General features: G+C 37.4%; 2 protein-coding genes across 5 annotated transcripts in view; both read right to left on the reverse strand.

Moving 5' to 3' along the window:
- LMLN (leishmanolysin like peptidase) overlaps nt 1-18,048 on the reverse strand; it is a 56,829-nt gene extending 38,781 nt beyond the window's left edge. Inside the window, exons 1-7 of one of the 2 annotated variants that reach the window (XM_016199958.2) lie at nt 17,830-18,048; nt 8,369-8,466; nt 7,466-7,496; nt 6,494-6,576; nt 5,899-6,016; nt 3,922-4,100; nt 1,470-1,575 (exon numbers count right to left, since the gene is read on the reverse strand). In XM_016199958.2, coding sequence (XP_016055444.2) covers nt 1,470-1,575; nt 3,922-4,100; nt 5,899-6,016; nt 6,494-6,576; nt 7,466-7,496; nt 8,369-8,466; nt 17,830-18,048 — 834 coding nt within the window. The remainder of the gene's footprint in view (nt 1-1,469; nt 1,576-3,921; nt 4,101-5,898; nt 6,017-6,493; nt 6,577-7,465; nt 7,497-8,368; nt 8,467-17,829) is intronic. The other variant, XM_016199959.2, reaches the window with a different exon arrangement.
- Nucleotides 18,049-22,458: 4,410 nt separating this feature from the next.
- RPL35A (ribosomal protein L35a) lies at nt 22,459-25,755 on the reverse strand. Of its 3 annotated transcripts, XM_016199968.2 has the most exons (5): nt 25,708-25,755; nt 24,922-24,966; nt 24,549-24,701; nt 23,824-23,968; nt 22,459-22,533 (listed from the first exon to the last, which is right to left on the reverse strand). In XM_016199968.2, exons 2-5 carry the CDS (start codon nt 24,930-24,932, stop codon nt 22,510-22,512), a joined length of 333 nt encoding a protein of 110 aa, XP_016055454.2. In that variant the 5' UTR covers nt 24,933-24,966; nt 25,708-25,755; the 3' UTR covers nt 22,459-22,509. The 3 variants fall into 3 exon arrangements, with proteins under 3 accessions (XP_016055454.2, XP_016055455.1, XP_016055453.2); XM_016199969.2 differs by lacking the exons at nt 22,459-22,533; nt 25,708-25,755 and adding an exon at nt 25,624-25,670 and having other exon boundaries at nt 23,676-23,968; XM_016199967.2 differs by lacking the exon at nt 22,459-22,533 and having other exon boundaries at nt 23,678-23,968.
- Nucleotides 25,756-26,421: the final 666 nt, after the last annotated feature.

Genomic DNA, 26,421 nt, shown 5'->3' on the forward strand with positions numbered 1-26,421 from the left:
CACTCATGTTCACCTAAGAACTAGATTTTAAAACCTGTTGTTTTTCTCTGGTTCTCTCAAGTATCTATAGATTTTATAACTTAAAGCTTAAAGTGTTAGAATGATGATTGTCTTTCACCAAATTTAACAGGTTCAGTTTACTTTTTTTAATAAAGGGAAAATAGATGATTCATTTTATTTTTATTTTTTAAGTATGTTTTTATTGATTTCAGAGAGAGGAAGGGAGAGCAAGAGAGAGGAACATCAATGATGAGAGAGCGATTGATTGGCTGCCTCCTGCACACCCCCTACTGGGGACTGAGCCCGAAACCCAGGCATGTGGTCTGACCTGGAATCAAACTATGATCTCCTGGTTCATGGGTCGATGCTCAACCACTGAGCCATACCAGCCGGGCAATGATTCCTTTTAGAATCTCCTTACTTGAAATATATAAGTACTATCTGCTTATACTACAGTTTCACCAAGTTATTCAATATATTTGCTGATTTAAAGACTGAGGCTTAAGAAGAATACAGCCAAGGGAAGCATATGGAAATGGAGTTGGACTATTAGGTTAAGTTAGTCCTGAACCCCACATTTTATACTTCTGGTAAATCAATATCTTCCTTAATATTTGAGACAAAAAAAAAAAAAAAAAAAAACAAAGACCAAGGCTTGCATTTCAAGGTCACACATGACAGCTCACTTAATAAAACTAATAAATAATCACCATTAGTTTTATTACACATTACTGTGTAAAACATAGTGCTAAGCCATTTATATGTTTTGTCTTGTTTAATCTTCAAGAGAAAAAAAATCCACTGTAGTATGTACTACTATCTTCATTTTACAGATGAAACTGAGGCTTACCAAGGCTAAGTAATTTGCATAAGATCCAAAGATTTTTAGTGATAGAATTAAGAATTACACCTACATCTGTGCAATCGATTCTTTCTCTTAAATTTACTGCCATCTACTTTCTAAATACACAAATGGCATCAAGAGAACATTTCCTAGTGTATTAAGCAACATTGTTTAATTCCCTAGACATAGAGTAAAAATTCACTATAAATTAGGGAAATGGAAGAAGCCTAAATAGACCAAGAGTAATTTTAGAAATGAGATCTCTATAGGAGATAGGAAAGATCTATAATTAGTGTATCAGTTGTCATTTTAGAGGAAAGTAAATTTTTCAAAATTACTAAGTTTTTTCCTGTAGAAAATCATTTTCTTAAAAATCCTATTTGTCTAATGAATTAACTTGTTTAATTATTTTAAGTAATATAACTCAACCTAGCCCATATGCAATCATTAGAAATTTTCTATTGGCAGAGGCCTAATCAACTAGGTTTTAGGGAACACAAATCTAATAATCTACATAATCTTAAAATTTAATGTATACATCAAAATGTAAGCACAATAAACAGAAAACCAAGGCACGTGCACACACACACACACACACAAAAGAACAGTTAACAAGAAAAGTTACCAGGGCATGAATAATTTCATGTTTCACTGTGGACAACATCCCAATAAACTCCTGAGGCTGGGTAGAGATCATATTTGGACACAGGTTAGCATATCCTGCTATTGGCCTGTTAAAATAGACATTGAATTTTTATTATATTCCAGAACAATATGCATTAGGATATTTATTAACCTATACTTTTCTATCAAAAACTGTCCAAGGTGTGGCTCAGCTGGTTGGAGCATCTTCCAGTACACCAAAAGGTAATGGGTTCAATTTCCGGTCAGGGCACATACCCAGGTTGTGGGTTCCATCCCTGGTTGGGGTATGTGCAGGAGGCAACTGATGGATGTTTCTCTCTCACATCAATGTTTCTTTCTCTCTCTCTCTCTCTCCCACTCCTTCCTCTCTCTAAGATCAATAAAACAACAACAACAAATTGCCCAAGGTCAGAAAAATCTTTGCTAAATATCAAATCTTAGCTAAACATTGTAACTTTGTACAATAACATCTAACTTTCATTGCCTTTTACATTGAAGATATACACCTCTGTGTATATCTAATGGCATGGCATGGCTAATCAACACTTATTCCTACAAAAGGATTTAGTCAGTTAATTATACTTCAGTGTGAATTTTTAAAACATGTCAATATATACCATAAAAGGAAATGTACTGAAAAATTCAAATTTTAACACTATTTTTCTTGCAAAATCCATATTTGACTTCAGCATTTCACTACATTTACAGGCACAGGAACGGTCAGTAAGTAGAGAGGGAAACCAGATATACAATCATTCAGGTTGCTGACCAGTGCTGAACCTTATCTCCATCTCACTATTCCCTTTCCTGCCCCAATTCCACCTTCATTCATATAAAAAAATCTTTATTTTTCCATCACCTTCTCTCACATTCCGTACCTTCTAGAATCTACAGAATTCTACATGTCCTCTGCACCCAGAACCTGAAGGTCCAAGACCTGTCTGGGACTCAGAGTAATTCAGTCAGTCCCACCATGCACCCACCTGTCTTTCAAAAGCGCTGGCAATGGTAAGGAACCCTAAAGTCCTTTCTCTCACCACGACCTTAACATTTTACCACAGAAAACCCACAAACCTCACTAAATTTTGATTGCCTACTTACAAAGTAACATTTGTCTTATTTAAATAAAAAACTTATAGTATACTTTCTTCATATTTCAAAACAACAGACTTACACTTAGAAAAAGTATGTATATAATTCACTTACCAAAACACTGGTAGTGACCTCTAAAATACAAAATGGATGTCATTGTCAGACTTAAAACCTATAAGGGACTTCTATAGCATTTAGATTAAAACAGCCCTGTCTTTCTTTTCAATCCATTTCACAAAGCTCTCATTCTCAAACACAGTGTTCACTGAAGTGACTTCTAACAGCAATAAGTACACATGGCTTCTTCCTAACATAAGCTTATTTGTAAGTATAGTTAACTAATATCTTAGGAAAAAAAGAATACTATATTAAAATATATATATATTTTTACTAAACAATATTATATACATATCTGCAAAACATATAGCACTTTCTTCTTCAGTAATACATACACTCAATATTTGGCTATAAGCTTTTGAAAATTCAGAAGCTAAAGATTTTTGAGTCAATTTCATGGATCAACAATTATATAGTATCATGGTAACAGGCTGCTTTTCATAATCCATAATGCTGATTTTTACCTCCTTCCACCTTTGGTACTGACAGAATAATTCTGAAGCATATACTAATGCTTCAGAAAATTTCTTATTCCTTAAATTAATTACATATCAATAGAAGTGAAACAACTCTTTAAAGCCAGCAAGTCATTTGACAGATAAATGAATGTTTAGGACCTCAGCAATGGTACTTATGTACACACAAATTGGCCACATTAACTCTCCTATATTCGAGGATGTTACATAGAGTCTATTCTGAGATTTACAGTTTCTACTGCCTTTAATTGATTTGTCTGGAGTGTAACAGGCAGTCTTCTGCATATATAACTTTTCATCTCAAGGCTGCTTCACTGGAAAAATCTTTTTGAACTCTTTTGTAAATAAAAAAGAGGACTCTAAATTTTTAAGTGATAATTTTGCTAAGTAAAGCACATATAAATGATATGACAATTAGATAAAGTTATTTTTAACATCTTACTTACAGCTTAGCACAGAATTGCTAACATTTAAGTTCAAACTGTTTCCTCAGAGAGGTAATCACTTCCAAAGAAAATTCTCTTGACAGACTTTTTCTTCGGAGTTGGTACTGGCATTACCATATGCACAACAGTCCTATAACCTGATTCCCCAATTCCCTGCCCCCCCGTTCTGGCAGTGTGCTGTTTCTTACTACTGAAGGCAATCTGGCAAATGCACACTTCCTGTACTATAAACACATAATATAGTTTGTTTTAAGAGTTCCCATATTACATCTTGGGAAGTAAGTCTCAGGGGAAAGTTTACCTGTCCATTTTTGCTTCCTGCTGACAATAAGCTGCATAAGAGATGATGTTTTCATGGCTGCATCTCTCAGTGGCCAGAGCACCAACATAAAGAACGAAGTCAGCATCTCGGACACCCTCTTGGTCTGGCACACCCACTGCTCCACAGGGCCACTTACCCCCACGGCAGACCCTGCATTGCTGCACCCATGGGGAGCAACAGAAAATCAGACCAAAGACAAGGTTAGCTGTGGAGACTTTTAATTTATAGTGAATCCAGACTCTGATTATATATAATTTAATTTTTATTTATCCTTCAACTTTTATCAAAATCCATACCTCCCTCTACTCACTTCTTGTCTCTAATCTTAAATTTATTTTATTAAAATTTCTACTTTATGCAAAATCATCATAAATCTACAATCTTAATTTAAAAAAACAATTGCTATTTATAAAGGGCAGCCAACCAGGATGCAAAAAACAAATGTAAAAGGTCTTAAACCCTGAAACTAGGTGAAATTTAAAAGGGACCTCCTTATACATTTTTTTTTTTTTTGCAACTTCCTACAAATCTATAGTTATTTCAAAATTAATTGAAAAAAAAACTTTTTTTTAATCCTCACCCGAGGATATTTTTTCCATTGCTTTTCAGAGAGAATGGAAGGAGGGAGAGAGAGAGAGAGAGAGAAAAAGAGAGAGGGAGGGAGGGAGAGAGGGAGGGAGGGAGAGAGGGAGGGAGAGGGAAGCATCGACATGAGAGAGACACATCAATTGGTTGCCTCCCGAATGCACCCCAACTGGGGCCTGGGATCAAGCCTGCAACCGAGGTTTGGCTAGAATCAAACCCGGGACCCTTCAATCAGGCCGACATTCTATAACCACTGAGCCAAACCAGCTAGGGTGAAAATATTTTAATTTAATAGAAATATATTTCCTATTACAAAAAATTCATTATCTTTTTAAAAACTCAAATACAAAAATATATAAGGTAAAAAGTTATGCTTATGGTGTAATATTACCCTTATTACTAGTTTTCTAAGCAAATCCTGCTTTGCCCTTATAATGTGTTTTTATTTATTTATTTTATTATTTATTTAACTTTTAAAAATATCTTTATTGATTTCAGAGAAAAGAAGAGAGAGAGAGTTGAAATATCAATGATGAGAGAGTCGTCATTGATCGGCTGGTCAAGGGTTCATGCCTGGGCTGCAGGTTCGATCCCGGGCCCCAGTCAGGACGAGTGCGGGGGGCAACCAAGCAATGTGTCTCTCTCACATCAATGTTTCTCACGCTCTTTCTCTCTCTTTCTCCCCACCTCCCTCCCTTTTACTTTCTCTAAAAATCAATGGAAAAAATATCCTCGGGTGAGGATTAACAACAACAACAAATAGACTAACTACACATAAAGATTTACAACATTTTTTTGTGATTTAAGAGCTTACATATCTTTCCAAGTCAGTATATAATGATCAATTTCATTCTTTAACAACTGCATAGTACTTTTTTATATGGCTAGACCATAATTTAACTAATACTAACTCAGGCATATTTATATAGTTTTGCAAAGAATATCCTTGCACATATATTACCTAGTTATAGGTGTTTTTATGGGATACATTTCTAGGTTGGATTGAGGCATAGATTCTTTGTTTTTTAATTCTAAAAGATAATGTTAAATTGTTCTTCAAAAATACTGATGTATGTACCTGCTAAAGGATGTTTTAGAGGATAAAGATAAAGTTCTAAACTAAAATGATTCAGCAGCCCCAAAGGTAAATTTAAAAAAGAAAAAAAAAAGGAAAGACAATATCATTAAATTCATTTAAAAACCAATGCTGATTTTATTCAGCATACCGAACTGTGATTACTTTTGGTAGAAGAATAAAACTTTTAAATTTAAGTCTGTAAAAACTTCTTGGTGACATAGATTCAAAATTACCCCTAAGGTTATTCTAAAGAAAAAAAACACTGCTAAGAGGAGGCTGAATTACTGAATTACCTGGAGGTGCTCTTCAGGCACTATAACTGGGCCGCATTTTGTATGCTCTGCACATTCCCCAGTACAGTATCTATGGGGATCATTTTCCTTCCGTAGGTATTGGTTTGTTGCACATTGTCTTCAATTCATTTGTATATCAAAGTTTAATTATTAAAAAAAAGGAAAGAAGAGTTCACAGTAGTCAGACATTGTAAAAAACTAGTAACTGTTATATTAGCTCATTAATAGTTACTATTTTAGTTTAAAAAGTGGACTAAGAAAGAATTTTGGTCCATGGAGTTTTCAAATACCCAAATATTTCATAAATCCAATGCTGTAGACAAATGAAGGAGGGAGGAAGGGGATGTAGCAAGCAGGGGACAACTACACCCTAGGAAAAGATCTAGTAGTTTACCATTTGATAGGAAATCAGGGAAAGAGTAATTATCCAACATATGCTTTTATATTCTTTTAAAATACCTTGCACTTTGGTCTTTAAGAAAAAGCATAATAAAATATTCTTGCATACATTGCATAATTTGCCTTACTGGTAGAATGGGGAGGGCAGAGCACTAAATGACAAGAAAATGATCTGTGTTTAATGTGACATACATACCTGCTAAGTAAAATAGTGCCTGCAGGTCTACGAACTTGAAAAGTCTTCTCTAAATAAGAAATAGCTTGTGGAAAAAGTTTGTTCTAAATAAAAGTTTAAAACAGAAAACCAGTAAGAATTATAGTCAAAGTATAAATCACATTTAAAACAAGTAAGCATAGGATTTTAATGACTGAGGGTAAAAAAGAGGAAAAGTCTTACAATTCTGGAAGACAGATACTAATTAGTCAAAGGTTGTATGGCCAGGACTAGGGGAAAGAGTAAATAAGTGTAGGAGCAAAGGAATTTCCCCGTTTTCTAGTTGATTTGGGGGAAAGAACACCAGATGGAAATTTCCTTCCCTACCTCTACTTAAATAGAATATTAGAAAACATAAATCTCAACTATTAATCTAAATTACTTCAAATTTGGGACTGAGTTAGTTGGTTCCAACATTAAGGTAGTTTATGTTAAGAAAATCTTATGTTTAGAAGATTAGCTTTAACCTCATTTATTTCTGTGAATGAATTGGTTTAATGTGTGTGCATGTGTGTATGTGTACGTGACTCTCTGTAAGTTAACAAAATAACGAGGTTAGCACTTCTATAAACAACACTGGCATATCATACTTTCAGGCCAATTAATCTTCAGGAGAATAAGCATTTCCATTACAATGGTGTTCTCAATGCACTTAAAAAATCACCTTTTTTTACACTATCCTCAGTATGTTCTGCTCCCCCAAAATTTAAGAGAACAAGAAAATGAGAAGACTAATTTAATATCAAATACAGACAAAGTCTTGGTGAGTGCAACACAAAGACACCTTTGGTGAAAATGAGAAACACATTTATCAATCCACTACCAACATCTTTTATTCACTCATTCACGAAACAGTCATGTATATATATATTTTTTCACTGAAGTAGAATTTACGTACAACAAAATATACACATTTTAAGTATCCAATTCAAGCCATGAGTATTTATTACCTACCTTAACAAGGTTTCTTTTTTCAAGGAGCAATCTGAAAAAAGTGACAACATGAAACATAAGAATTGCCATGCTGGGGCAGAGCACTGTCCTCACTTGTTCAGAACACATCCGGCAGGAGCCCCAATGAATGCTTTGTAGAAGCATGCAGTATCAATCCCCCAAAATTTCAATTTATCTCAATGAGTATTTGAGAGTTTACTCTGTGTCAAAGCACAACTCAGGGATGACTTTATGCTATCACATTCATTTGGGAAGTTAAGGATAAGAAAGGACATCAATTACTCTTAATAGATCTTCATAAAATACTATAGATTGCCCTGGCCAGTGTGGCTCAGTTGGTTTGGCATTGTCTTGTGCACTGAAAGGTTGCTGATTCAATTCCCAATCAGGACACATGCCTAGGGGCATGCAACATCGATGTTTCCATCTCACATTGATGTTTCTCTCTCTCCCTCTCCCTTTTCTTTCTAAAAAATCAATAAAAAAATCTTTAAAAAAAAAAAAACTACATAGATTTAATTTATCTGTTTTCTGGACCACTCTTACACTAAATAAAAAATTTATATTATCTCTCTGGTTAATAATTTTGTAAATATTCTTATTATTGTATATATAAGCACTTCATCTTATTTTTCTTCCAAGTACTTAGGTGCCTTCTAGGTCTGTTAGTGACCACATCTAAGTAGATCCATATTTTTTCTGTTCAAATTATGCATGATATATAGATTTTGATCATACCCCATGGCCACCATCTTTCCAAATTAAAAAGCATTTTTAGTTTAATTCCATCTTGAAGGTGCATCTGGCACTGAGTTCAATCTATGGAACTTCAGGTAACAGATAAAAAGATCTTTAATAGTTTGATTCTTAATTTAAAAGGTCACAAAATAATGATCTACTTACTCTTCAATACTTTTATCATAGATAGTCTTGATTCTTAAATGTTCATCAGCATCTCTCTTTACAACATGATTTGCCTTAAGATGGACCTTATTTATGACCTGAAACAAGGAATAGATTTTAAAAAATACTTTAAAGATGTTGTATAGATTAGCCAATTGAGATCCTAACTTAAAATTAATAAATAAATTTCAAGTGTAATACCCAGAAAAAAATAAAAGAACAAATAAATGGAGAGATATTTCATATTCATGAATAGAAAGACTCAACTTGATGTATAGATTCAATGTAATCCCAATCAAAATCCCAGCAAGTTATATTATGGATATAAATCAACTGATTCTAAAATTTACATAGAGAGGCAAAAGACCCAGACTAGCCAACACAATATTGGAGAAGAATGAAGTTGGAGAACTGATGCTATGTGACTTCAAGACTTAAGGAAAAAGCTACAGTAATCAAGACAGTGTGGTACTGGCAAAAGAAGAGACAAATAGACCCATAGAACAGGATAGAGCGCCCAGGAATAGAACCACATAAATATAGTCAACTATTCTTCAACAAAAGGAAAAAGGTAAAATAATGGAGCAGATAGTCTTTTCAACAAATGGCCCTAGAACAACTGGATATCCACTTGGAAAAAAATGAATCTATATACACACCTAATATCCATCATAAAAATTAACTCAAAATGGATTATAGACCTAAATGTAAAATGCAAAACAATAAAACTCTTAAAAGATACAATAGGAGTGAAGCTCGATGACCTTGGGTATGGCAATGACGTTTAAGATACAGCACTGACGGCATGATCCATGAATGAAATAATTGATAAATTCAATTTTATTAAAATTAAAAACTTCTCAGTTGAAGATAACATCAAGAGAATAAGATAAGCCAAAATAGGAGAAAATATTTGCAAAAGATACATCTGAAAAAGGACGATTATCCAAAATATACAAAGAACTTTTAAAACTCAACAATTATGAAAATAACCCAAGTGGGGTGGGGTAAAGTAGAAGACGGCATAGGAGGGAAAAATTGTGATGGAAGAAGACTTGACTTGGGGTGGTGAACACCCAATACAATATACAGATGATGTATTATAGAATTGTACACCTGAAACTTATATAATTTTATTAACAAATGTCACCCCAATAAATCCAGTAAAAATGTAAAAAAAAAAAAAAAAGAAAAGAAAAGAAAGAAAGAAAGAAAAAGAAAACAAACAACCCAATTTAAAAATGGTCAAAAACTGCCCTGGCTGGTATGGCTCAGTTGGTTGGGTATAGTCCTATGTACTGAAAGGTTGCCAGTTAGACTCTTGGTCAGGGCACATGCCTGGGTTGTGAGCTCGATCCCCAGTAGGGGGCATGTAGGAGGCAGCCCATGGATATTTTGCTCTCTCACATGGATGTTTCTCTCTCTCTTTCCCTCTCCCTTCCTCTCTCTCTAAAAATCAATCAAATATCTTAAACAAACAAAAAAAACAGCCAAAAACTTTAATAGACATCTCACCAAAGAAAATATACATACAGATGGTGCCTGTCCTAATGCATGAAGCTTGAATTAAATTAAATTTTTAAAAATGAGTAATATTGCCCAGCCAGGCATAGCTCAGCAGTTGAGCATCGACTTAGGATCCAGGAGATCATGGTTCGATTCCCTGTGAGGGCACATGACTGGGTTGCGGGCTCGGTCCCCAGTCAGGGGCACGCAGGAGGCAGCTGATCAATGACAACTCTCTCATCATTGATGTTTTTCTCTCTCTCTTTCTCTCCCTTCCTCTCTCTGAAATCAATAAAGACATATTTTTTTAAAAAAGTAATATTACCAGGGATAAAGAGACAGTATATAATGCCAAGTGGATCAATTCACCAAGAAAACATAACAATCTAACAGCAAAGCTTCAAAATACATGAAGCAAAAACTGAAACGAGAAATAAATCCACAATTATAGCTGGAGGCTTCAACACTCTGATCTCAGTAACTGATACAAACAAGTACATAGAAAAATCAGTAGGGATATAGGAGACCTGAGCAACACTACAACTAACTTGACCTAATTGATATTTATAGACCACTTGCCCAACAACAACAGAATGTACAAGTGGAATATTCACCTAGATAGATCACATTTTGGGCTATAAAATAAACCTTAAGAAATATTTAAAAACTGAAATCATACAAAGAATATTCTCTATCCATAACAAAATTAAACTAAAATGCAATTATAGAAAAATAACTAGGAAATCCCCAAATATTCAAAAATCAAACAACAAACTTCTAATTATGCCTTAGGTTAAAGAGGAAGTCACAAGGGAGATTGGAAAATATTTTGAGTTGAATAAAAAGAAAATTACAACAATGTAGCTAAAGCAGCATTTAGAGGAAAATTTATAGTTTTAAATATTTATATTAGGAAAAATAATCACAAATTAAATATCTAGATTTCCATATTAAGAAACTAGAAAAAGAAGAGCAAATTAAACTCAGAGCAGAAGAAAGGAAATAATAAGGATAAGAGCAGAAATTAATTAAATTGAAAATAGAAAAATAAATGAAACCAAGGCCTTATGAAACCAATCAATGAAACCAAACTGATTCTTTGAGATCAATACAATTAATAAGCCTGTAAGCAGGCTGACCAAGAAAGAGGGGACACCAAGTACCAATACCAATATCAATAAAACAGGAGACATCACTACACACTGTGATATTGTGATTTATAAGATATATGTATTTGGTCTTTGTTCTGTTTCTGGCAGAGAGCTATTAAAACCCTAAGTGATGAGAGCAATAAAGGTGACTTTTGTTATGCTAATCAGGTGACTTCTGGAAAGTACCTAAGGATGGGGACTAGTTGCTGGTGGAGCCAAACATGTGAATAGAGGGTTGAAATTTTCAGTTCTGTTCCCCCACTACCACTTCTGAGGAGAGGAGAGAGGCTGAATGAAGATTGAGTTCAATCACCAACTGAGTTCATGGTCAATGATTTAATCAATCGTGTCTATGCAATGAAGCCTCCATAAAACCCATAGAATGGGGTTTGGAGAGCTTCCAGGTTGGCGAACACACAGAGATTTGGAGAGAGTGGTATGCTTACACAGCATAGAAGCTCTATGCCTTTTTCCATACCTTGCCTTATGCATCTCTTCCATCTAACTGTTGAGTTATATCCTTTGATAATATACTGATATTCTAGTAAGTAAAAATTTTCTCTGAGTTCTGTGAGCTGCTCTTTATATTAGGTGAATCCAAGTTGGGGGTCGTTAAAACCTCCAATCTATAGCTGTTAGGTCAAAAGCTCAGGTGACAACCTGGACTTGAGATTGAGGGGGGAAGGAGTCTCATAGGACTATACCCTTAACCTGTGGAATCTGATATTACCTCTAGGTAGATAGTGTCAGAATTGAGTTAAATTGTAGGACACCCAGTTGCTTAGTGGTATGTAGAAAAAAACCCACACATTAGAAGTGGTACCAAAAACCTTTACAACATTTAAAAGATCAAAAGAAATATTAAGAAAAACTTTATGTTCATAAATTTGACAACTTTAATGAAAGGAAAACACAATCAAGAAGAAATAGACAACCTGAATACTCCAGTATCTATTAAAGAAATTGATTTCATAGTTTACAACTCTCAAAGAAAATTCCAGGCTGAGATGGATTCATTCATGAATTCTACTAAAATTTTTAAGGAAGAAGCAATACTGACTGCATGTAAACTCTTCTTTTTCTTTTTTTTAATCCTCACTTGAGGATATTTTTTTTCCATTGCTCTTCAGAAAGAGTGGAAGGGAGAGAGAGGGAGAGAAAGAGAAACATCGATGTGAGAGTGACACATTGATTGGTTGCCTCCCACACGGGCCCTGACCAGGGCTGGGGATTGAGCCTGCAACCAAGGTATGTGCCCTTGGCCGGAACTGAATCCAGGACCCTTCAGTCTGAAGGCCAATACCAGAACTGAGCCAAACCGGCTAGGGCTGCAAACTCTTCTTAAAATTAGAAGAGGAAGGAATGTTTCCCAACTCATTCTATGAGGCCAGCATTACCCTAATACCAAACCTAACAAAGTCACTGAGGAAAGAAAACTACAGACCAATATCCCCTCATGAACATGTGTGCAAAAGCACCAACAAAGTATTAGCAAATCAAATCCAGTAAAATGTAAAAAGTGTTAATACATCATTACCAAGTGGGGTTTTATCTCAGGAATACAAGACTAGTTCATCATTCAAAAAAAAAAAATCAATCAATGTAACTCACAGTATGAACGCAGTAAAGCTACATGATTATATCAATTGATGCAGAAATACATTTAATAAAATTCAGCATCCATTCATGATAAAAACTATCAGCAAACTAGGAATAGCAGGTAATTTTCTTAACCTGATAAAGCATATCTACAAAAAAACTACAACTAATATTCTTAATAGCAGAAGACTAAATGCTTTCCCCCTAAGATCAGGAATAATGCAAGGATGTCTACTCTCGCCACTCTTATTTAACATCATATTGGACGTCGTAATCACTATGATAAGGCAAAATCAACATTAAATTTTTGTAATAAGCAAAAGATGCCTATTATAATCCATAAAGCAAATATACACACACACAACACAAGGTTAAATGTAAAAGAATGGAAAGATGTATATCATGTCAGCTCTAATTATAAGCAAGCTGAAATGTTACATTAATATCAGACAAAATAGACTTCAAGACAGGGAGTATTACCAGGAATAAAGAATAAAATTTTATAATGAAAACTGGTACAAGTAGACAGGGTAAATACAACAGAAAGACATGATTATAAATTTGAATCTATCTAACAGATTCAAAATCCATGAAGCAAAAACTGACAGAACCAAAGGAAGATAAATTTACAGTCTTAGAGATTTTTAGGACCCTAATGACTAGGCAAAAATTTGTAAGAATATAGCAATCTGAAGTATACTGTCAATCACCACACCTTATTGACATTGTATAGAAACTACACTCAATAACTATAGAATATATATCTTTTACAAGTACACATGAAAATCTAAACAGGATAAAGTGTATGCTGAAGTATAAATAAAACAATCTCAAATTTTAAAGTGCTGATATCTGCCCTAGACAGTTTGGCTCAGTGGTTAAAGTGTCAGCCCTTGGCCCAAAGGGTCCGGGGTTCGATTCTGGCCAAGGGCACATACCTCGGTTGCAGGCTCAATCCCTGGCTCTGGTTGGGGTGTGTGTGGGAGGCAACCAATCGATGTGTTTCTCTCACATCAATGTCTCTCTCTCTCTCTCCTTCCACTCTCTCTGAAAAGTAATGGAAAAAATATCCTCGGGTGAGGATAAAATAAATAAATAAATAAAAGTGTTGAAATCTTACAGAAGATACTCTCTAAATTAGAAATCATTAACATAAGGTATCTAGAAAAGGACCCAATATTTAGAAATTATACTTTAAACAGTTTTAATAACCCATGGATGAAAGAAGAAATTATCAGGGAAAATAAAAACACTTTTTGAACTAAACAATAATTAAAATACAATGTGTCAAAATCTGTGAGGTGCAGCTAACGTACTTACTTAGAGCAAAATTTGTATCTTTGAATATTTGTATTAGAATGAAAAAAGGGATCCAAAACAATGATTTAAGTTTTCACCTGATAATATGAACAAAGTAAATCCACAATAAGTAGAAAGAGGAAATAAAGAAGAGAAAACAACAAAATAGATAAAACAATCATTAAAGATAATTACTAAAGCCAAGAGTTGGTTATTATAACAATTAATAAAGTTAATAACCCCCCTAGCAAGACTGGACTATGATAAAACAGAATAAACACCAATTACCACTTAAGAAATAAAAGGGTAGGTATCACACCAGATTCTACAGACATCAAAAGATAATTTTTAAAAATATTTGTTTCAGATATTCAGCATAGTGGTTAGACAATTACATAATTTGTGAAGTGATTCCCCTGATAACTCTAGTATCCACTTGGCACCATACAGTTATTACAATATTATTTACTATATTCCCTGTGCTGTATTTTATATCCCCATGATTATTTCGTAACTTCTTACTTTCTTCACTCAAAAGGATAATGATGAACAAATTTATGCCAACAAATTTAAAACTTCAGATGAAATAAAGTCTTTGAAAAATACAAGTTACCCAGGCTGACAAGATCAGAGAGAAAGCATGAATAGCCGGGTGAGTTTGACTCATTGGTTCAATTACCAGTCAGGGCACATGGATCCCCAGTAGGGGCAGTGTAGGAGGCAGCTGATGCATGATGTTGCTCTCTCATTGATGTTTCTACCTCTATCCCTCTCCCTTCCTCTTTCTCTAAAAATCAATAAAAACATATTTTTTTTAAAAAGAAAGCATGAATAGGCTTGTATCAGAGAAAATGGATTTATCTAAACCTCTCTATATATTGGTTGCTTGAAAATAGAAATTAACCAAAGAATTTATATGCATATATGCATAGCCCATGGACACAGACAATAGTGTGATGAAGGCCTGGGGCCGGGAGTGGGTGTGGGGTAGAAGGGGTTAATGGGAGAAAAAGGGGACATCTGTAATATTTTCAACAATAAAAATTTAAAAAAAGAAAAGAAAATAGGGATTGACTATAAATGGGCACAAAGGATCTTTCTGGAGTGGTGGAAATGTTCTAAAATTTTATTGTGGTGATGGTTGCACAATTCTATAAACTTATTAAAAATCATTGAATTGGACAATTAAGTGGGTGAATTTTATGGTACAGTATATCAATTATAGGTCAATTAAGGTATTCTAAAAACTCTCTGCAAGAAAACTCCAAGCCCATGTGGTTTCAGTTATGAACTATATCAAACATTTAAGAAAGAAATGGTTTCAATTTTACACAAACTCTTAGAAAATATAAGAGGATGGAATACTTCCCAATTCATTCTGTGAGGCCAGTATAATTCTGATATCAAAAGCTAACAAAAACTTGACTGAAAAGGGTTATAAACTAACATCACTCATAAACATAAATACAGAAGTCCTTAACAATCTATTAGCAAATTGAATTTTGAGGTATATAAAAAGGATAACACATCATGACCAAGTAGGGTCTATTCCAAAAATACAAGGTTGATTTACTATTGGAAAATTCAATACAATCTATCATATAATAGGATATATATTTTATCACTCTATTTATGCAAACTAAGTTCTAGAACAGGCAAAACTAATCTATTGTAAAATCTAAATCTAATGTAAAATGAAAATCAGAACAATAATTGCTGGTGTGGACCGGGGAATGACTGGCACAGGATAGGAGGAAACTTTCTGAAGACATGGAAATGTTCTACATTGTGATTGGGTTGTGAGTTTCACATGGATGTACATGACTGCATCTGTTGCATTTCAATATATGTAAGTTATATCCCCCAAAACTTTTAAAAGTAAAAAGTGAAAGGATGGGGAATGGAGAGAAGTACATGAAACAAGAATGACAGAATATTGGTTAAGTGTTGAAGCTGGGTGATGGGCCGATGGGAGTTCATTATACTATTCTGTTTGGGGTTTTGTTTTAATTTGTATAATAAAAAGTAAAAACAAAACATTGAGGTTTTAATTGAGAACAAGTTAAATGAGTCAAAATGTTTTCTAGTTCCCCCCTACCACCAAGAAAAGTTACTGTAATTTCCTGTAGCATTTAAGTACTATGAACAATGAATGGTTCTTGCCTATACTTTGTGTTCAGGTTAAAGCAAAGAAAATGGTTAAAAGGGCTTGCTCTCACATACCCTGTCAAGAACTAGGAAAATTTATTAGGGATGAGAACTCTCAAGAACTTAATAGCTTGCTTTTAATATCTGAAGAACTATCACTACTGAGCTTGTTCAGCCAAGAGGTGTAAAAAGGAATGTGTGTTTGTGTGTGTGTGTGTGTGTTTCAGAAAGAGTTTTCAACTCTTACAAAAAGAAAAACTTTAACAATGCTGATCTCCAAAAAACATAGGGGATGCCTCTGAAGATAATTCCCCTATTCATGGAGATGTTAAAATATAAGTTAGAGATTTGTACATTGGCAACAACCACTAGAAGAAACAGCTATTCAGGTTCCTTCTAGCAGAGATTTTGCAGGTCTTTGAACTACTTCCTCTGACTTTAATCTAAATTGAAAGAGAGAAGCACAGGGCTTTGTGGGAATTTTTTTTAAAAGAATTTATCAGAGGGGTGGGGGAATTTGGGGTATGTTGTTTAAGAGTATAAACTTACAACCAGTAGATAAATAAGTCCTGTAGAGCTAATGCACAGCATAGTGATTATAGGCAACAATGATGCATTCTTAAACTTAAAAGTTGCGAAGGGGCTAAAAAAAATAAAGTAATTCAGCCAAAATGCAGTGTCATGATAAAAAACGATTACAGGTATTACACCACTGCAAACCCCAAACTTAATATTTTGGCACATATGGTTGAACAGGATGCAAATAATTTTTTGGAAATTACCACATAAATGAGAGGTCTTAGATTACAGGGCCGATCTGAAAATTTCTAGGTTAATATTTCTTGATAAAGTAATAAGACAAATTGTAAAATCAGTCACAACATGCAGCCCTTCCCCAGGCACTGTGTCTCCTTTCCTCAAAGAATAGAGATTGTTGTGGGCCCTCCCTCGGAGCAAAGTACTGTGGAGGAATCAAAGCGTAAGACACGAACTTTATCCTAAGGAACCTTACAATTTACAAAAGCAAGATATGCCTGAAAAACAAGCCAGTATCACATAGCAGTACTGACGAGAGTACAGATAAGACAGAGGGAAAAATGGAAAGAGCATTATTATACTGGCGTCCGTTTCAGGAGGCTGCTTTGAGATAAGGGAACTTAAAGTGAAAGAATTTAGGAAGAAAAATGGAGTGTGAGGACGTAGGCACTTCCAGGGCAGGAGAACAGGGTAAAGCAAGCAATGTGATGAGGCAACCTGAAAATAAACCTGATTTTTTTCTCCACAGAACCCCAATATCCCTCCATCGCCTTTGGTTCTCCAATTAATTCCTCCCCAAATCTTTAGTTCAGTGTTTCCCAAAGTGTGGTCCTTGGACAGGCAGCATCACCAACTATTTGGGAACTTGAGCTGCAAATACTGGGGACCCATCCCTGCCTTAATGAATCAGAAAGTGGGGGAGTTGGGCAGCAATCTGTGTTTTAACAAGCCCTCCAGGTGATTCGGATGCAAGCTCAAATTTGAAAACCACTGCTCTAGCACAACCTGCTACGCACAACTCTACGCACAGGCGAGTGATGGTTTGAGTGCCTAACTCAGCCACTTAGTTTGGTGCAGGAAGGGAGCTGATAGCAGTTCAGTCTTGGGCACCATTTCGCTTCCTTCTCCCGTACGCCTTGTTCCAATCACTACTCTCTATGCCACTGCCTCCCGTGTTACTTTACCCACACAGGGCCCGCTCCCGTTCCTCCGTCGCCCTACCTCAGTGTCAGAGGGGACGTGGTGCCGACAGGGAGGGGAACTGCCCAAGGAGACAGGAATAGATGTAGCGCTTGCTCGGAGCCCGCCCAACAGGAGTAAAACGCCTCGGACCCATAAAGAACCGCTCCGGCGCCACCGGCCCGGGCCCGGGCCTGAGCCCGAGGAACCAACTCCTCCACCCCATTCGGGCGCCATCTTTGGGCTGAGCGTCGTTACCATGGAGTACGTGACGCCTCCGCGCCGGGCGCCAGCCACGCCCCTCACCGCTCAGGGGAGGGGGAGGGGCCCGCTGGCCAAAAGCTGCTTTTCCATTGGCTAACCTCACCCGCAAGAAGCGCTCCGCAGAACATGACACGTGTCTCCTTACGTAAAGCTAGCTAGTAAATGCAGTTTAGTGGCCCGCGAGAGTTGGGCTGTCAGACTAGTGGTGTTTATGGTGACAGAGATGGTGGTAATATGGGTGTCTTTACTGAGTTGTTCAGCCTTTAATTCTGTCACAGAAAAGGTTTGCACCCACTAGGTGCCAGGTGGCTTAAACATAAACAGTTGCATAATTTTTTTACGGTGTAGCCCTCTGTATAAAAGGTAAATGAAATATAATTTTCATTTGTCGTTATGTCACCAATTGTAGGCCCATTCCTTTTTTTTTTTTTTTTTTTAATATCTTTATTGATTTGAGAGAGAAGAAGGGAGAGGGAGAGAGAGAGAAACATCAATGATGAGAGTCATTGATCAGCTGCCTCCTGCATGCCCCTGACTGGGGATCAGCCTGCAACCTGGCATGTGCCCTGGCCGGGAATTGACTGGATCCTAGGTTGATGCTCAACCGCTGAGCCACGCCTGGCAGGCGGCCCATTTCTTCTTAAAGTCACTTCCTGTAAAGTCAATGATGTGTCTGTCCTTTACTATTCAACCCAGTATTGATGTATTTAAAACCTATTAATTGCAACTGTATTAACTCAGTAAGAGATTGGGTGGATCCTTACCATTAGGGAAAATACCTTCAAAACCGACCAGTGAGGAACTACAGAAAATGTTAAAAATCTAAACAATTCTCCTGTGGCCCATGAAACAAAGAACTGGACTAGGAATTGGAAGCACTTAGCTGGAACATTCAACAGGAAGTGGATATTATAAATCACTATGCTAGGAACCATAGGGGCAGGAAGAATATAAAATCTCTAAGAATTTATATTTCATCGCTGATGACCATGTACTCAAATACAGGGGTGGGGCATTTTATAAGTAAAGACTCATCCGATGATGTGTCAACCCTAGCTCAATTGGGGGTTCAATCCCTGGTCAGGGCACTTAAAAGAATCAACCAATGAATGCATAAATAAGTGGAACAACAAATCAGTCTCTCTAAAACGCAACTAAAAACTTTTTTAAAAAAGAGAGATGTGTCTATCATCCCACAACTAGTGGAAGTTGGGATCCCAAACCAAATTTATCACTTTCATATGTGTTCTTTTCACTACAAGACTACAAATAATTGAGGATTGTCAACAAAGAACACCAGTCATCTTCAAGTTCCTGGTTGCAGTAGTGTCATGATGGGGAGAGGCTGTTTCAGTGTTCTAGTTGAAAAGCTGCTAGCCATTCAGGCTCATTTCTGTGAAACATGGGAGTCAGCCAATGGTAACTTTGGCTTGAGGAATACTTTTGCAGATCAAACCTCATTTTGCCAACAGAAAAGTACAAGCACCCTTATTTACAAGTGCTGCATTATAGCAGTTGAAAAGGGGATGAATTTGCATGCAACGCTCCTTTGCAACTACATTTACTTGTTTTAAGGATTGTCAGCTTTCTCTTCCCTGCTTTGCTCAAATGCCTATCACTTGTGTATTCACCCCCGTTGCTCTACCCCACTAAGAATACCACATTCACTTGACTCCTACAAGGTGACTGGCATTGGGATTTTTAAATTTTTATTTTAGGGAGGAAGAGAAACGTCGATTTGTTGTTCTACTTATTTATGCATTCATTGATTCTTCTAAGTCCCCTAACCAGGGATTGAACCTACAACCTTGGCATACTGGGATGATGCTCTAACCAACTGAGCTACTGGGCCAGGGCCACACTGAACTTTCTTTTCCTCTACATTGAACAACCCAGACCGGAACTGAATATCCACCTGCCTTCCCGAACATATTCACAGCTAAGCATCCTACAGTCTCATCAAACTCAACTCCTCCACCTCTGCAAAAAATAAAAATTAAAAAACAGCCCTGGCTGGTGTGGCTGTCATCCCATGCACCAAAAGGTTCAATTCCTGGTCAGGGCATACGCCCAGGTTGTGGGTTCAGTCCCCAGTTGGGGTATGTACAAGAGGCAGACCACCAATGTTTCTCTTTCCCTTCCTGTCTCTAAAAATCAGTATTTTTAAAAAATAAACCATAAAACCCATCTCTTGCTTCCCCAGCTTTGTAAACTCAGTACCCACACAGCAACCAAAGGGGGTACATGTTGCCCTTGAACACTCCTACTTGGTTTTTTAATTGTTAATGTTTATGGAGTCTACTCTATTTCCGTGCTGAAAAACTCAGTTAAGACTGCAAACCCTACCTGGTTTTCCCTTCAATTAATGCTGGGTTGCCACTGGGTTCTAAAGTATGAATCTGGTCAACCCTATCAAGTGTCTTAATTACACTATTATAGACAAGAATTGTATGTCTAAAATCCCTAGTACAGTACACAAGACCTTGTATAAACTGGAATCTTAGTTTTTGATACTGATTCCCTATAGGTTTTGTTTTTTTTTTTAATGACTTCAGGGAGAGAAGGGCAGGGATGAGTGACCAACTGCCTCCTGCACAACCCCTACTAGGGATCGGGCCGCAACCCAGCATGTGCCCTGATCCTAGAATTGAACGAGGGAACTCCTGGTGCATGGGGTGATGCTCAATCCCATGCACCAGCCAGGCCCAATAAATTTTAGTCACATTACATAAGCCAGTTGAATGGTTCCTCAAATGCCTTCTTTCACACAAAACCTGTCATTTCCTTTTTTTCAAAAAACCTCTATCCCTGACCACTCCAAGTACTGATATTGCCTCTACTGGCACAAATAAAGTAGGTACTTTTCATTTACACTGGATCTTTCTTTGAGAGGGGGAACTAAATGTTTCTAGGTCTGAAATGGCCTCTTCTTGCTCTTTACCCCAGATATTCCAAGTTCAATTCCCTCATTCTAACTTGTGGTGGCCATAAAACGCACTTAGATCCAGTTGAGAGAGCACAATTGACGACCTCAAGTTGCATCTCAACATCTACCTTGTTTGCCTTGAGGCCACACTTCCCGAGGGCTGCTGGTAGGTCAAATGAGACTGGCATCACACAAGCCTGTTTCTGTGAAACATGGACTCTTCCAACAGCGAATCTGGCTTGAGGATCACCACTGGACTAAACAAATCTTAGATTGGGTGCTATTAGAACCCAATCCTAATCCTTTCCTACATCCTGTCCATCAAAGGTCTTTCACACCCCAATTCATTTTTAGCAGTTTCTTAGCATCTGCTTCTTAGAGAACCCAAATGCAAACTGTAAGGGTTGTTTGGAAAACTGTTTCCATGGACTATCAGGACTTGTTGGTTAATAAAAGTACTAGCTGCTATTGCATCAATCTACACCAGACATACTGCATTTAAAATATTCTGCATACTCTGGCTGGTGTGGCTCAGTTGGTTGAGCATCATCCTGTGCACCCAAAGGTTGCTCAGGTTGAAAGTTCAATTGCTGGTCTGGGTGTGTGTAAGAGACAACTCTCCCTCTCTAAAATCAATTTTAAATAAAAATTCTGCAGCCCTGCTTAAAATCTTATGCTCCTGCACTTTTACATTAAAACATGGAGCCAAATAAAGCTACACTAACTGGGCAATACAGACCCCCAACACTCCCATTACAGAGGCATGTGGCATCATTTCAACATTTTCAACTTAAAAACATTCCCACTTGTTACATATATACTAGAACGCTTTGTCCAGTCACAAATCCCAAGGATATCTCATCTCTGCCTATTCAGCAAGCTGCCAAATACCATCAATATAATCAAATTTCTCCCAAATACCATTTTTAAGTCACAAGTTTCTCACCCAATCTATATTTAACAAGTGCATACTATTACAAGGTACTTTAAGAGATCAAGATAATTTTAAGTTTCTTTCACTGATTCTCAATCTAATGATGGTGGTAGTTACAAGCATTTAATAAAATGCAGTACCAATAGAAATAAACGTGTTACAGGGAAGTTGTGGATACATTTTGATGTGCAAACCTAGAAAAGTGTCATGGTGCATTATCTGTACCGGCTAAAATTGTTGGCTTCCATACTTCCTGAAACATGCTATGTCTCCACTTATCCAAAAGCTTATCAGAGGCTAGGTTTAAGTACTCCATCACTTTCCAAGGTACTCCTTTATCCAGTCCCCAACCAAAGTTAACTTAACCCCCTCCTCCACAATATAAAGCCCTTTAACTGATACATCATTTCTATCCTATTGTCTAACTCCCTGTAATTATCACTACATTCAGCCCTATGACTTCCTTGTATACCCTGAAAATACCTTATAACTGTCACTATTTAAGCATATAGCAAGTGAATTTAGGGCAAAGTGATTTTTGAGCCACTTAAAAACACAAGAGAACAAATCCATTTTATTTATTTACTTTTCAATAAGTTTAAATCCTTGAGGGGTACAGCATCTGGAGAAGAAAAAGAACACAATGTCATTAATGCATGCTATATATACAAGTTTACAAATGCCACTGAGTAACACAATATGGATAACCCTCCTCCCACTATCCCACTATGCATCTCTGACAAGCATCCAATGACTTATATGTAGGTGGGGAAGGAACCAAGTTTTTATTTTATAGCCTTCAGTTTTTAGGTGAACATGCTTTAAGAACCATTCTGGGAGCACTGAAAGTCCATTTAATTTTGCTTCTTCTAACAACAGTAAAAAACTTCCTCTGATTAGGAACCTCAACAGCCCAGCAGGGTTCAAAAGTACACCATGTGAACCCCCCACCCCAAGATTATGGCCATGGCTATTAAAAAAATAGGTCCGAAAGAAAACAGGAGCGATTTTAGAAAAATGACGGGATCTAGAGTCAAAGGCTTGGGCCAAAGTCGTGGAACCCAGAAACATGATCAGTTTTCTTCTTACAAAATAAGACTTAACACCTCCTCTACCAAAACTGTCATGATGAAGAGATGAGAAAATGTTAAGAATTATGCCAGGAAATGGTATGTTGATTTTAAATTTTCTAGCAACTACTTTAGGGCTCAATAAATGTCTTTGCCAGAAAATTGTTCGTTTATTTTATTTTATTGATTCTTTTAGAGGCGGAGAGAGAAACATCCACCTGTTGCCTCTCACACACACCCCACTGGGGATGGAACCGGAAACCTAGGTATGTGCCCTGACGGGGGATCAAACCCACCACCTTTTGGTGCCTAGGACAATGCTCCAACCAACTGAGCCACACCAGCCAGGGCATAAAATTGTTCATTTAAATACTATCCCACTCCCCCATGCAGCTTTAGCAAAATGTGAAATCTAAGCACAATTCACTTGAAAATTCACCTTCACATGCCAAGAATCTAATGTTTCATAATACATTTACACAGCAGCCACCAATTTTACAGCATAATCTTACTGGTGACATTTAAAAATATATATATCTTCATTGATTTCACAAAGAGGAAGGGAGATAGATACATCAACGATGAGAGAATCATTGGTCGGCGGCCTCCTGCACAATCCCAAATGAGGATCGAGCCTGCAACCTGGGTATGTGCCCTGACTGGGAATCGGACCGGGAATAGAACTGCTATCTCCTGGATCCTAGGTTGATGCTCAACCCAAGCTACCCCTGGCCGGGCACTGGTGATATTTTTATAATCACAATAGTTCTTGGAGGTCAAAGTCCAACATCTTGAGCTTAGTTTGACTCAATAGGTACCATACTGCTTATAATTGTACTTACTACACGGATTCTGTGTCCAATGGCTTTAGCGGGAAGGTTGCTTCGGAATTTAGCACGAACCATGCCACTGTTTCCATGAGCACGAGTTACCTTTCCCCAGATTACTCTGGTTTTGTTTGGTTTGCCACCAGGAGTCACTGTGTTGCTAATTTTAAAAAGGAATAAAAGAGGCATGAGAACTATGGCAATTAGTACTATAATGTGGTACAAATTCAAAGTGACATCCAGCCCAGTGGCTCTCAACCCTAGTTAACCATTTAAGTCGCTACATAAAAGCATGGGGCATCACTCATTCAACAAATACTTGAGTACCATTCCTACTAAATGCCAGCCACTTCATAAATGTAATTTTTGTAAAATATAGCAGTTTACAAAACATAAATTCCTTTCAGAGGATAACCAAGCATGTAGCCTTCACTTATAAAACATAATTTCAAGGAATCAACAAAGTGAATTAAGATACATGAAAAGTGCTTTATAAAATTTTAATATCGTAAAATAAGGAGTTGGGTCCTTCCCTGAAACAATTAACAACTGTAATAACTGCATAAGATAACTTAAATCGAATACCACGCACAAAAGCAACATCCTCCTATAACCTTCCATTAAGTTCCTAAAAGTCCCAAAGTCCCATTTACTAACATCTCATTTATTACTCTTTGAATAGTAAAATGAGACAAATCTTAAGTAAAAACTCAAGAAGCATAACAATACTATCAACTTACTTCTTTGCTTTGTACACATAAGCACATCTCTTGCCTAGATAGAATTCAGTTTCATCTCGAGCATAAACACCTTCAATTTTAAGAAGAGCTGTGTGCTCCCTCTGGTTCCGGAGACCTCGCTTATAGCCAGCAAAAATGGCCTTGGACCACAGCCTAAGAGACACAAAATATACATCAACCATAAACTGTTGTAAGATCTCGTTTAACTTCAACAAACCACCTGTATGATTTGATTTCTAATGACCCCTACCCAAAAGTTATCTATAACAAACATCTAATTTTTCCCCGCCAGTTTAAAGCTCGCATTTAGTTAGGTCCACGCCTAATAAACAAAAAAATACAAGAACAAAGCAACTATATTAAAAACTCGTACCTTCCAGACATATTTGTCCTTATAGAAGTCCTGTTCCCAGCAGGCCTTAAACAAAAAGAGAATCAGTTTAAAAATCTCGCAACACACGTTCCCCACCTAGTCCCCACTCGTTTCTTAAACCTGTTAGGTGAATTCCTTTTGGTCGGCATTTCACGTTCAGAGTATGGGGAAACGTAATTATGCCATAACGCCTACATGAAGCGCAGTCTGGCAAGACATCCCAACCTCAGAGAATGCCTGATAGCTAAGCAAGCTCCAAAATGAATCGAGAAGTGGCAAGGCTGTACACTAAAACCACCCCTAGAAAACTCCAAAAGGAAGTCCTAAGAAAATTCATGCCGGGGTTACAAAAAAAAAAATCAAGGAATCAGAGCAAGGAATCAGAAAAACGAGGAAACAAGACTCTTAAGCAATATATGGGAAAGAAAAGCTGAGGAAAGAGGTTATAGACAAAGTCAGGCTTGGGGGGTGGGGGAGCAAATGGACAGAACCCAGGCAAAAGCAGCCACTGTCTCAAAAGGGTAAATACAAATGACAAGGTGTATGTGTTCACTCCGGAAGGGGCCATGAAGTAACTCTGACTACGGGAGCACCCGTTCTCCCGCTGTCAGGGGACCAGCACCATCAGCCCCACATCTCCTCCATCCTGTCCTCCCTGCTGCTGGAATCCACCGAAATCAATCCCTGGTAGAACCTCCGTACCCCAGCAGTGCCTAGCCTAGATATGTAGTGGAACCCACTCCAGTTATTTTCCCCCCAAAGTTCAGCAGCAGGAATTCCACTCACCTCCACAGGGTCCAAGATGGCGGAAAAAGGAAGGCGAGGCCCCGCCGCATGGCCTTGTGGGAAAAACACCTCTCCGCCCCGCCCTCAGTTGAGGCATCTTCCGCAATTGCCAAAAAGAAAGCCTCAGAAATCGCCTTCTGACTGAAACGAGCCACATTCAAGAGCACTCATACAATTCTTTCCCTAAGTCATTTCGTCTTTGTAAACTGCAACGTGTATTATTTTGGAGCAGAGGGAGGCAAAGTGGTAGCCAACTAAAGGAGGAGAAGCAAAGGTCCCGTAACGCTAAGCGTTGCTATAGAAATACCTCAGGTTCCTGCGTCAGCGGTTGCGGCAGGTGAAAAAGGGAAGCCGGAGTGGCCGACATCTCCCCGCTTCGGGCGCTCCAGGTTTGATTCGCCAACGTGGGGGTCTCTCTCGCTCTCACCTCACGGGAGTAGGGCGAGCGGAGACTCGGATCCTAGCCTGGTAGAGAAAGGCCGGTAGCACGAAGGGAGGAGCTTTTCTCTTCACCTTCCCATCTCCCCCTTCCTCCTCCTTCTTCATCTGTTTCCAGAAATGGCCAGTTTTCACCTCCACCCTTTCTTTTGTCCCCGGGGGTAAGGAGGACTGTCCTGAAAAGGCCTTATTCCTTTTTAAGGAGAACTCGCTCAGTTGCCAGGCAGGCTGTCCGGGTGCCCAGCGCCGTGCCCGTAAGTAATAGGTCTTCAGTAA

The sequence above is a fragment of the Miniopterus natalensis genome, chromosome 6 (genome assembly GCF_054644295.1).
Source record: "Miniopterus natalensis isolate mMinNat1 chromosome 6, mMinNat1.hap1, whole genome shotgun sequence".
In the NCBI taxonomy this organism is placed as follows: domain Eukaryota; kingdom Metazoa; phylum Chordata; class Mammalia; order Chiroptera; family Miniopteridae; genus Miniopterus; species Miniopterus natalensis.

What these genes read in the sequence shown, in the direction of transcription:
- RPL35A (XM_016199969.2), bottom strand. An exon ending in TATGTGTACAAAGCAAAGAA is followed by an intron (nt 23,969 to 24,548) that starts GTAAGTTGATAG and finishes TTTTAAAATTAG; the next exon opens with CAACACAGTGACTCCTGGTG.